This window comes from Microcaecilia unicolor, chromosome 3 (assembly GCF_901765095.1).
Source record: "Microcaecilia unicolor chromosome 3, aMicUni1.1, whole genome shotgun sequence".
Classification (NCBI taxonomy): Eukaryota; Metazoa; Chordata; class Amphibia; order Gymnophiona; family Siphonopidae; genus Microcaecilia; species Microcaecilia unicolor.
In genome coordinates, this window is record NC_044033.1 from 202,981,891 (window position 1) to 202,994,376 (window position 12,486).

At 48.0% G+C, this 12,486-nt stretch overlaps 2 protein-coding genes across 2 annotated transcripts in view; one reads left to right on the forward strand and one right to left on the reverse strand.

Moving 5' to 3' along the window:
* Positions 1–12,486, reverse strand: part of TRAPPC5 (trafficking protein particle complex 5) — an 83,182-nt gene that overhangs the window by 37,040 nt on the left and 33,656 nt on the right.
* The window catches only part of PGLYRP2 (peptidoglycan recognition protein 2), a 32,133-nt gene that overhangs the window by 15,455 nt on the left and 4,192 nt on the right, over positions 1–12,486 (forward strand). Inside the window, 3 exon segments of the mRNA XM_030197170.1 lie at positions 7,340–7,854; positions 7,857–8,277; positions 11,354–11,564. Coding sequence (XP_030053030.1) covers positions 7,340–7,854; positions 7,857–8,277; positions 11,354–11,564 — 1,147 coding nt within the window.

Here is a 12,486-nt window from a genome sequence, read left to right on the forward strand (position 1 = left end):
CCTAATCGCTTCTAGCGTTTGTAGCCGTGTTTCCTGAAGCAGAATACAGTCTGCCTGTATCTTAGAGAGGCCATCAAAGGCCAAACATTGCGCCCTCTGGGAAGCCACACTCGCCACATTCAATGTGGCAAACAAAAAAACAATTCCTGCCATTACCATCATTGAGTAGAAGGTATCCTCTGCTCACCTCCTTCCTGCATATCTGCCCTCTGCAGCACCCCACTACCAACGCCCTGCACCCCTTCTGCAGAATCCCTTCCTTCCTCCGCCCAATCCCGAACACCAAGTTTAAAACCTTATCCTTCCCTTCCCCCTCCCCCCTCCTTTCTTCCTCCCCTTCTTCTTCTTAGAGTCATCCAGACCACCATCTCCCCTCTCACAAAAGAAGGCCCCACACCCCCCCTCCCCTACTTGCTCCCTAACTCTGAGCTGCCTCCCTGCCCCCACCCCCTTACCTCATTCCCCTCACCCCTTTTACCCTGTTCCTGTCTAGATCTGCTCCTATCAGACCCCCTCTTAATCCCTTCTCCTTCTCCTGTCCCCTCTTCTCTCCACTCCCTCTACTTCCAACCCCCCCCCTCCTCCTTCGTTCCCAACCCTACCATCCGACCTTCCCCCCCTTCTTCTCTTAACCCTACCACCCCTCTCCCTGTTCCACCTCAAATTTCCTCTTCCCTTCATCCCCCCCAGGACTCCCTCTCCCTCCCCTCTCCCACCTTCCTCGATCTCCTCCTCCCTACCTTCCCTCTTCCAGAATCTGAAAACGGTTCTCCACCCTACACTCCTGTGATCCAAATCCCGAGCCAACCCAACTCCTCCCTACCCTTCCCCTCAGCCCCCCTTTGTTTCTTACGAACTTGAACCCAACCCCCTTCTCCCTCCCCCCGTTCCCTCACCTGTTCCCTCCCCCCGTACCCCTGAAACCTCTTCCTCCCTCCTCCCCTCCTGGACCAAACTCCCCCGTCCCCCACCCCTCTCCCCTCATTATGAAAAGCCCTCGGGCAATTCCCGAAAGGCATGCCCCAGATCCCCACAAGATTGCACCGGATAGAGGAACATTCTTCTGAAAGGTGATCCTTAGACCCACACTTTGCACACTGCTGTACCGGGCAGGACATGCTAAAGTGGCGGAAAGACCCACACCTAAAACATTGTCTGGCTGTCCTTTATAGAAGCACAGGATCCTATCTCTCCCGATAAAAGCTGCTGAGGGAATATGCTGGACCACCTGACCCACCTGTTTAAGCCTAACTAAAGTCCCCCACCCCCCTGCCCATACTCTACTTGGATCCGGGAGCTTGGTTAGTGGAGTTCTCAATTCAGCATACCGCTGAAACCCAGAAGGCCAGGTCCGCCGCTGAGATGGATTCATTCCGGACTAAAAGGGTCACCTGCACCAGATCAGGTCTGCTTATCGGAATCACCCTATAATTTCTCCATTCCCCCCCTCCCTCGAACTTCTTCGTACTTTTCCCAAACACCTCCATCCCCCTTTGAGTCAAAAAGCTAACATCATATTCCGGAATGTTAGCCGGGTGGATGCAAGCATATAAATCTTCTGGAATAAACCCTAGCCCTAGTACCAACTGCAAAACCTTATCCCGGGATGGCATACCCCCCTCCCCCACCCATTTGAGCTGAACGACATTTCGGCATTTGGGGATCTGCCCCTGTCCCCTCCCTCCTCCTCCAAACCCGTCTCCCCCCCTACCCGCAAACCTAACCTCCCCCTCCCCTGCTCTCCTTCCCCCCCTCACCACAGCCGCAAAAGATACAGACATCTTCCCCTCCCCACCCCCGCTCTTCCCTGACCTGGAACCGTCCCGACCATCCAAACCCATGCCCTTCTTCAACTGCCCCTTCTGAGCTGTCCCCACGCCCCCACCCCCTCTACCTTCTGCAGCCTGCCTGGCACCAGCCTCCTCCCTTCCTCCCCCCTCCTCTGATCACAGACTGCCACCTCCATAGCTTCAAAAGAACACCCATTCTGTCCCTCTTCTCTTACCAATCTCCCACCCTGCTCATCCACCCCATCCAAAGCAGCCTTCCCCCCCAAGTCCAAACTGAAACCATTTACTAGACTGTCACTGTTCTCCAGATTTTGTCCACAGGGGAGATCCCTGCTTATCTGTTTCAGAAGAAACCTTGCACTGCTGCCTCCCTCTGAATATCCTGCTGCTCAGGCTCCTCTGCTCCCAGCTGGCTGGCTGTTGCCTTCTGCTCAGAAGGGTCCCGCGCGAGACCAGTCACTGTGTTATGAGAGGAATTTCCCCTTGCTTCCTCCTGATTGGCAGAAACCTCCTGTCTTTCCAGCTCTGGAAGGCAGGATTCACCAGAGCCTGCTTGCCCAGCTGCAGCTACTCCTTGTAATTTAGCAACAGTTCCTGCACTCAGGGAGCCTGTAGAGTGCACCTGTGTTTGCAAGCACAGCTCTTCTGCTGGCAACAGTTCTCCACAAATGCACCTTCAACCAGAGTAAAACTGTCCTTTTTACCTTCTCCTGTCCTGCCTTCTTCAGGAAACCTTCTTTCTGCAAGACTAGGAACACTTGTCTGGAGCTCTTGTATGAAAAAGTCTCTATCTCTGGTTTCCATAGCCTGCAAATGTGTAGGAGCCTTTGAAGCTCTTTCTCTGTCCTTGTAGGCTCCAGAGATACTATGGACTCCCTGCTGCCCTCCTCCCCTCTCATTACCAGAAGCAGCCATCACAGTAAGTGCACCAGAATCTGTTTGACTTGCTAAGCCCTTCATAAATTGCAGTGTATGTCCAGTGTTTGTAGCTGGCAAGTCCTCACTCACACACTGTTGTTGTTGAAAAAGTTCTGCTGTATATACTGGGGAAACCTGACTGAGATTTTGCTGTGCCTTGTGCCATTCTCTCCTGGTTTATGTAAAGTTCCCTTAAGGGATTATCAGTATTCTTAATGAAACCAAAGTCTTTTCTTTGTGTTGAAGCTGCTTTAACAAACGAGCTTCTTCTTTCTTGTAAATGTCCTGTTTATCTCCCGGGGCCAGCCTAGTCATGGCTTTTGCCATCTTCAGCCGTTTCCCCTGCTCCTCTATGTCTTTCTCCAGGGCTTTAATCATTCGCACCCTTTGAACCACTTCTTCAGCCAAGTGCCCTGGTCCTTCACTCACCGACCGTACACCATCCTCCCTGTCTTCATCCTCTTCCTCCTCCGACCAATCACTATCATAGTCCTGTACGCCCGGACCCGGCTGAAGCTCCTGGTGTACCACCATCGGCTCCTCTCCTTCCACCGTCTGGAGGCCCGAGGCCCTCCCTATCCACTTCCCCCCTACATGTTCTTCAGGCTCCCTTTCCGGAAACCGCTGGGTCATGGAGGAGGTACCTGTTACCTCTTCATCTCGGAGACGCTGAGCCCTGCGGGCCACAGGGCTCCTTTCTCTGCTCCCCGAGGCTGGACTGAGCTGCACACCACCCTTCCGGGCCTTCTGGTCCGTAGGGCCCAGAGGCCCCATGTCCTGGGCCTTTCCTGGCAACCTCTTCCCCGGGCCTCTCTGCCCACCTGGGGAAGGAGCCAGCCCAGCACCCTTCCTGCTCTCTAGAGACCGAGCCTTCAAGCACACGTCCTTCTCTCACCAAGTCTAGGCTGGAATGCCCTCCCGCGGGAGGTGGTGGAAATGAAAACGGTAACGGAATTCAAACATGCGTGGGATAAACATAAAGGAATCCTGCTCAGAAGGAAGAGATCCCCAGAAGCTTAGCCAGTGGTGGGAGGCAGGGCTGGTGGTTGGGAGGTGGGGATAGTGCTGGGCAGACTTATACGGTCTGTGCCAGAGCCGGTGATGGGAGGCGGGGCGGGGATAGTGCTGGGCAGACTTATACGGTCTGTGCCCTGAAAAAGACAGGTACAAATCAAGGTAAGGTATACACAAAAAATGGCACATGTGAGTTTATCTTGTTGGGCAGACTGGATGGACCGTGCAGGTCTTTTTCTGCCGTCATCTACTATGTTACTATTTCAGTGACAGTCTGAAAGGATGAGGGAGGGCTGAGAGGATGAGGGACAGGAAGATATGCATGGTGATCAAATGGTGACAAAGCAGTGGAATTTAATGGTTTATAATGGGCTAGAAAACCCAGATCTTTGTTAAGTCCTGTCTGGTGGGTGTCAAAATATTTAATCATTTTGACTTCAAATGTCTTATGTTCCTTTATTGTTTTAAAGTTTCCTTTTAGTATTCTTACCATAAAATCATTGGTACAGTGTTCTGGTTTGTAGGAAATTGCTTTTGGTTGCAATGTTGCAGGGTTCTTAACCAGTGGTTCCTGCCACCTCAGGGGGGTGAAGCAAGAGGTCAAATGGGATGCAGAGAAAGGTCTTGAAATCTGAGGGGATTTACTGAAACTTTCTAGACAGAGTGAAGGCAGTTATTAGGACAAAAATACTAGGACAAGGGGCATGCGATGAAGCTGCAGTGTGGTAAATTTAAAACGAATCGGAGGAAATTTTTCTTCACTCAATGAGTAGTTAAACTCTGGAATTCGCTGCCGGAAAAGGTGGTTAAGGCGGTTAACTTAGCGGACTTCAAAAAAGAGTTGGACGGCTTCCTGGAGGAACAAGCCATAGAATGCTATTGAATGGACGAGGGAATGATACAGTATTTTGTAAGATGGGGACAAATTGCTTGTTCTTTGGCTGCTGTCGGTGGCAGGTGCTGGGCTCAATGGACCCTTGGTCTGTCCCAGCATGGCAATGCTTATGTACTTATGTATGACAGTTAATGGTAGTATAACTGTCTACTAGTGTCATTTTTGTGATGTGTTATTAGCACTGTCAGCAGCTGACAGCAAAATATGTAGCTGAGATGTTTAGGAAAGAGGTGTGAGGATTTAATTGATCAGTTAAAGGGGTGCTGGAAGAGGTCAAATGGGGTGTGGAGAAGGGTCTTGAAATCTAAGGCTATTTATTGAAACTTTCTAGACAGAGTGAAGGCGGTTATTAGGATAGTTATTGGTAGTGTAACTGTGGTACTGCAATTGTAGCGAGGATTAAGCAGTTAGCACTGATATGTAGCTTTCAGTAGTCACTGGTGGACATGTGGTTTAGGCAGGGGGTGTGAAGGCTTCATTGATCAGTAAAGGGTGCAGGAACCAAATAAAGTTTAAGAACTCCTAGTTAATGGTTTTGAGGTGTCCCACATTCAGCACATCAGAACTGCAGGGTCATACAAATGCCTCACGTTCAGGGCACATGTTCCACAAATCTTGTGGACTCTTAAGAACACATACAGAAGTAAGAGTCAGACAGCAGATATTTGGTGCTAATTGACATGTTATTCAATTAAGTTGCATATGCAAATTGGGCATGTGTCCAAATTTGCGTGCACAATTTTGAGCGCCATATATTGAGTTTGGGGCAGGGCTCATGGTTTCTTTTTATGGTACACAACAGCCAAGAGTAGCTTTTGTAAGTGGTGTCTGTCACGGTATAAGATGTTGTCCTGCTTGGGTTGGGTGATGGATGTTTTTCCCCTGCATAGGCCGTCGGAACCGGGAGGGGGGGGGGGAGCCATGGGTTGCCGTGGCACTGCCCCCCAAATCGAGAGAGCAGGAGGCGCGCAACAGGTTCTCCCCACTCCCACCCAACTGCCGCGGCCACCACCGCTGCTGCTGCTGTTTCAGCAGTGGCAGCAAAAACAGAGAAAAGATTGCGGGACCATACTGTTCCTGTTCACCGCTGCTGGTCCCGCCTTCCTCTGACATAATTCCTGTTCCGGGGCAGATGCTGGATTTTTTTTTTTTTGGGGGGGGGGGGGGCTGAAAAAAGGACAGACACTGTAAGGAGGGGGAGGGGCAGACACTAGATGGAGAATTCAGAGGGGTGGGGAATAGATGCGGCTGGAGGGGGAGAGGGCACAGATGCCAGATGGAAGGGAGGAGACATGGGACAGATGCTGGATGGAAGGGAGGAGAGATGCTGGATGTAAGGAGAGGAGGAGGGTCAGAGGCTGAATGAGGGATAGGGAGGGGTCAGACGCTGGATGGAAAGGGAGAGAACAGCTGGCAGACAGTGCATGTAGGGAGAAGAGGAGGGCCACATGCTGGATGTAGGGAGAAGTGGAGGACCAGATGCTGGATGAGAGGGAGAAGAGGCTGGATGGAAGGGGAGAGAGAGGTGGCAGATGCTGGATATAGGAGGAAAGGAGGGACAGTCAATGGATGAGGGGGAGAGAGGGGACAGATGCTGGTTGGAAGGGGGAGATAGGATGTAGATGCTGGATGGAACTGGGGAGAGAGAGAGGGGCCTGAGTGGATGGAAGTGAGCAGAGAGAGGGGACAGATGCTGGATGGAGGAGGGAGAAAAAGAGGAGAGACTCTGGATGGAAGTGAAGAGAGAGAAGTGTCAGATGCTGGATGGAAAGGGATAGAGGGAAGCAGATGCTGGATGGAAAGGGAGAGAGGGGAGCAGATGCTGGATGGAAAGGGGAGAGGGGGGCAGACACTGGATTGAAAGGGGAGAGAGAGGGGTGCAGATGCTGGCGAGAGTTAAGAAGAGATCGAGGAAAGAAGAAACAAGAGACTGGGACCACCACAATTTAAAAAAGTAAATGGCCAGACAACAAAGGTAGGAAAAAAATGAATTTTATTTTCAGTTTAGGATAAAGTAGTGTGGTAGGTGGTAGCTGTGTTAATAAATACAGAAAATGGAAGTAAGGTGATATCTTTACTGGACTAATTTTAATACATTTTGACTAATGTTTGGAGACCAAACCCTCCTTTCTTGTGTCTGAACAGAATACCATAACAGCAGTATACTGTCCTGACCTGAGGAAAGAGGTTTTGGCCTCTGAAAGCTAATTGAAAAATGTATTTTGTCCAATAAAATGGTACCATCATATTTTCCATTTTTTTTTGTTTTTATTTGTATTTGTTAACCTATAGTATAATGATTGAAATATGTCAGTTTTTGAAATTTGCATCTGCTGTCTTTATATTAGCACAGTACAGGGGGACATGCATCACTTTCTCTCTGTCTCTGGAGTTGCACTGTGGCTTTTTGGGAGTTCAGTTTAATATTTGCCTACATATTTTTATACTATGGTGGAGGGGTCAAAGGTAGGAAAGGAGGCTGTGGGAGGGGGTGACTATGGGATAATAGGTAAGGGGAGATACTGGAGCTTGGGGTAGAGCATAGGCAGGATTGGGGTGGAGCTTGCCCCCCCAAACAAAAAGGTGTTCCGCTTCCTCTGTTCCCCCCTGTGTCCTGATTCTCTGTTACAGAAGTAGTGTCTGCTAATAGAAGGTGGTCAGGGTGGTTACAATAAATACATTCCACCCCTACTGATGGTCTGTTTCAATCATTTGTTTCTAGGTGATGTTACTTTCCACATGAACAATTTCATCAATGTCCTGGATGAGGTAGAAAGGCGTCTCCCAGCCTCATCGATGCTGACAGTGATAGAGCTTCTGCAGGAGATTGGTACCTGCGCCATCGATGACTTCCACCGATATGTCCTCGGTAGGCCTACACCATCACAACTGAACCTGCTTTTCCGAATCAGTGAGGAAAAATACCTCATCCGACTCCTGCTGAAGCACAAAGTGGGACCCACCACAGAGAGTGGGTTGGTTCTAGTGCCAGATGGGACCACTGTAGCGCTGTGCCCTCTCATTTCTGGGCTGGAAGCTGGGCTGAAGAGGAACCGTGATGTGCCTCTGGCAGTTGTGAAGAAAGATTGTCCTCTAGCTGGTCCAGTACAAGATTGGAAGGACCACACTGTACCCTTAACTCACAAGGATGATGTGTCATCTAGCAAAGTAGACAATCTTTACTCTGCAACGATAGCAAAGGATTTGGGTTTGGCCTTCTTGGCGTTCCAGGAGAATAAACCCAGGAAGCCATGGGTCCTGATGGATGCTGGGATGATGTGTCAATGCCCCGGATATTTACCCTGTTGGGCAATCCTTCACCAATCACCAACGCATTCATCAATGGAGCACTGGATGGCATCATTCTAGGGCATTACATCAGCAAAGGGAGCAAAGTCGAGCCCCCATGCAGAATTAGCACTTTACTGGATGCCTATTACAATAATGGTGGTCTGGCCAGGAACATGGCAATGAGGAGCAATTTCAGGCGCAAAAATTTTCTACAGACCACCAGCCTGGAGAAGTTAGAAGAAGCAGTGAAAAACTCGCTGATCCTGTACAGAACTATAATGAGCATCTCCCTTCCAGGCTCAGAAGAAAACGAAACACTGGGAAATTTAGCCAGAAACGCAGTACAAGAATTTCATCGGCTTTTTCTAGGTACACTGCATTTTTTCAAAGAAACATACTGTTAAAACCAAAGAAAATCAGATAAAAACGGCCAAGCAAGTCTCCTGTACAGCTGTCAACTCATGAAAGTCCACCCGAAGAGGTTGATCCAGACTTAGGGTCCTGTTTACTAAGCCACGCTGTAGGTACGCTAACATTTTTAGCGTGCGCTAATGCTAGAGACACCCATATATTCCTATGGATGTCTCTATTGTTAGCATGTGCTAATTTTTAATGCACACTAAAAACGTTAGCGTGTCTTACTAAACAGGGCCCCTGTTTTCTTTTTTTGGTTGTTTGTTTTGTTTTGCATTGTTTTAATTTTTTTTTCTTTTTGTTTGGTTTTTTTTTTTTTCGGGGGGGGGGGGGTTGTTTGTTTAATTCTTTTTATTTTGTTTTTATTTGGGGGGGAGTTATGTTTTGCTGTTTTTGTTTTTCTTTCCCATATGGCATGCATGGAGTTGTAGGTCTGCTTTTCCTAAGAAATATGAGACTGTATTTCCAGACATACTATGAGACAAACCCAAGCCTGAATAGACCTGGATAAGGTGGCACCCCCCAGTCTCCACTGATCTTACCAAGCCAACGCAAGTCCAGCAGTGCAGTTGATCTCAGTAGTAGGACCCACATATCACCATTACGGAAAGCACCTGAAAACTAATCCATAACAGGATTCATATTTTCCAATTTTCATTTTAATGCCAAGGCCAGAGTTGGGTGAACCGAGAAAGGGCAGATTACTTTGCTGGCATGATTTTGCAATGGTATGAAGGATGTCATGTGCTGCAGCTCCTGGAAGGGCAGAAAAATCCATGGGAAAATAACCTAAAGAAGGGGCTGTGGGACTTTTGACCCAAATGGTTACATTTTAATTATTGAGCAAAAGCCCCCTCCCCAAGCACTTTCTGCCAAAGGTTGTGCTTACACAACTTTTGATATCTTTTCCCATCAAGTTTAGTTTTTCCATTCCAAAGTTGCAGGACACAGAATCCTGGCAGCAAAAGGTGCAGCTGTTTCAAAACCATGCTGCTAAATTGGCAGTGGGTTTTCTGTCTTTTGGCCATTTGGTAGATTTTAGGAAGTCAACGTTTAGCATTAACTGGCAGCATGTAATGCTATGAAATCTGCACCGATCTTTCCTCTGACAGCGTGGCCTGTGTGTTTGTAGGGCATGCAGTGCAGAAAATGTGAAAAAGCACCTAGAAGTGAAAAAAAAAATAATGAGGAAACAGATATGTGGTTATGAAAGGAGTGCAATTCCTTGTTTGCTAATTGGCTGTAGAATTGGTTAAAAAAAAATCCAGGTACTATGTCTGCTACCCATTTATTAACGCATGAAATGCAAACATTCCCTGCATCTTTAGAGTCCTCTCCTCGTCATTTAGATTTACTTGCAAAGATCAAATGAAAGATTCCCATATGTTAGTATAAATGATCAGTCTTTTCCCCCCTGATTCTATATACGGTGACTAGAGTTCTATGTGCAAATCAGCGGGTAACAAGCCAATCAGCGCCGATAATTGGATGCTAACAAGCAATTATTGGTACTGATTGGCACTAATTAGGATTTATGCATGTAGCTCACCAAGCGCCTTCTATAAGGTAATGCATGTAAATTGTACTGTGTGGATCTCAAAAGGGGGTGTGGCCATGGGAGGGACATGGTCGGATCATTGGTGTTCCTAAAATGTATGCGCAGTGTTATAGAATATGCCCAATCCGCACCTAAATTAGTCGCGTGCTTTTACACCAGGTTTCAGTTGGCGTAAATGGCTGCGACTAAACTGAGTCGCAGGAATGGGTGCTATGTATATTCTATAAACCGCGCCTATTTTTAGGCAAGGTTTAAAGAATAGCACTAAGCACGATTTTTTTCGGCGCTATTTATAAAATCTAGTGTAGATTCTATATATAGTGCAGAGCCGGTGGTGGGAGGCTAGTGCTGGACAGACTTCTACGGTCTGTGCCCTGAAAATGGCAGAAACAAATCAAGGTCAGGTATACACAAAAGTAGCACATATGAGTTTACCTTGTTGGGCAGACTGGATGGACAATGCAGGTCTTTTTCTGCCGTCATCTACTATGTTACTAGTCCTTTAAGTGTAAAACCAAATTGTGCTCTACATTTTTTATATTTTTTTTTCTGCTGCTAAGGGGCCCTTTTACTAAAGTGTGGTAACATATGGGCTTAACATGTTTTAACAGGGGACTTTCCTGCACGCTAAGCCCTTGATTTACCGCGGCACATTTTACGATATTTTTCTTTTATTTGCAGGTTGTGTGCCAATGTTCTCATTTGCATATGGTACCTGCAAGAAATTAACATGGGAGCATTTACTGCCTCCTGTTTAGGGGGCCCTAAGCACTGCGCCCCCCCCCCCCCCCCCCCCCCCCCCCCCCCCCCCCCGTTAACTCTGTGTTATCCAGACAGCATGCATTAATTATAACACAATAGCCGGATAACTCAGGAACACCCACTCTCCGGCCATGATACTCCCCTTTGAAAAATATTTTTAACAAAACAGTAACATGCAGGTTAGTAAGTACAAAGAGGTAAAATACTGCAAAATGCTTTAACGTGTTTCTGTGGTAGCCTGTTTGTGTGTATAAACACCCTTCAGCCAAAGAGCCTCTAACGTCTCTGTAAAAGTGGCTTTTCCGATAAAACTTGTGCACTGAAGTGGTTCTACGCTCCCACCTCACCCCTACTCGGTTTCCATGTAAAACAAAAGCCTTTTTTCTGTTTGCTTGGTTCCTGCAGAGTGACACTGACATGCAAAGCTCAGAAGGTGTTCTTTGCAAGCAGATGACCTTGGATAGTAACACCATAGTACTCCAATGAGCTATCCAACATCACTGAATGTTCCAAGTTTGACATCTTGGTTTCCCAGTGAAATTATCTACTATTTTTGTTTTTACTTAAGCCGAGAGGTTGAGTGGTTGCACTGGTATCACCTGAAGATCTGTTTACAGAATAACTTTGGTCAGAAGAGATGCTCTCATACATGTTGTCTGGATCACTCTGTTATGTCACTCCGATATTAACATTTTTTGGGCTTGGTTTCAGAATGTCCAGCAATCATACCACGCTGCATGTGGGGTGCCAAGCCATTCAAGGGCACCCCCATCCTCCTCACCCTTCCCCTGGAATTCCTCTATATCCATCACACCTATGAGCCCAACCAGCCATGTAGGACCTTCCCAGCCTGCGCAGCAAGCATGAGGAGCATGCAGTGGTTCCATCAGGAAGTTCGGGACTGGAGTGACATTGGATACAGGTGAACTAGCTTTTCCTTTCTATGACTACAGTGTGTGCTTAACCCTTCCCATCTGGCTTTTATCAAGGAATCATCATACACAGCCTTTCTCCTCATTTCTTCCTATCTAGCCCTCATGCATGGCCTCTCTCTTCACTGCATCCTACTGGGCTGTCATCAGGGAGCTATCATAAATGACCTCGCACAACTTTCTGACCAGGTCTTACAAGGGAACCAACACACGTGGAGGGGCATAATCGAACGCGAACGCCCATCTCCATGGGCGTCTATGTCCGAGAACGGGTACGTGAAGGGGCGGGACAGACCGTATTTTCGAAAAAAATGGCCGCCCATCTTTTTTTTCGATAATACGGTTGGTGCCCAGCAAATGCATCGGATTTGTGTGGATTTGAGCTGGACAGTTTCCTTTTTCAGCGATAATGGAAACCAAAGGCGCCCAGCTCAAAAACGAACAAATCCAAGGCATTTGGTTGTGGGAGGGGCCAGGATTCGTAGTGCACTGGTCCCCCTCACATGCCAGGACACCAACCGGGCAACCAAGGGGGCACTTATAACAATTTAAAAAAAAAGTTAAATATCTCCCAAGTCCATAGCTCCCATCCCTTGGGTGCTGAGCCCCTCAAATCCCCCCCAAAACCCACTGCCCACAACTCTACACCATTACCATAGCCCTTATGGCTGAAGGGGGGCACCTACATGTGGGTACAGTGGGTTTTGGGGGCGGTTTGGAGGGCTCCCATTTACTACCACAACTGTAACAGGTAGGGGGGGGATGGGCCTGGGTCCACCTGGGTGAAGTCCACTGCACCCACTAACAACTGCTCTAGGGACCTGCATACTGCTGTGATGGAGCTGGGTATGGCATTTGAGGTTGGCATACAGGCTGGAAAAAAAAGTTGTTAAAGTTCTTTTTTTTATGGGA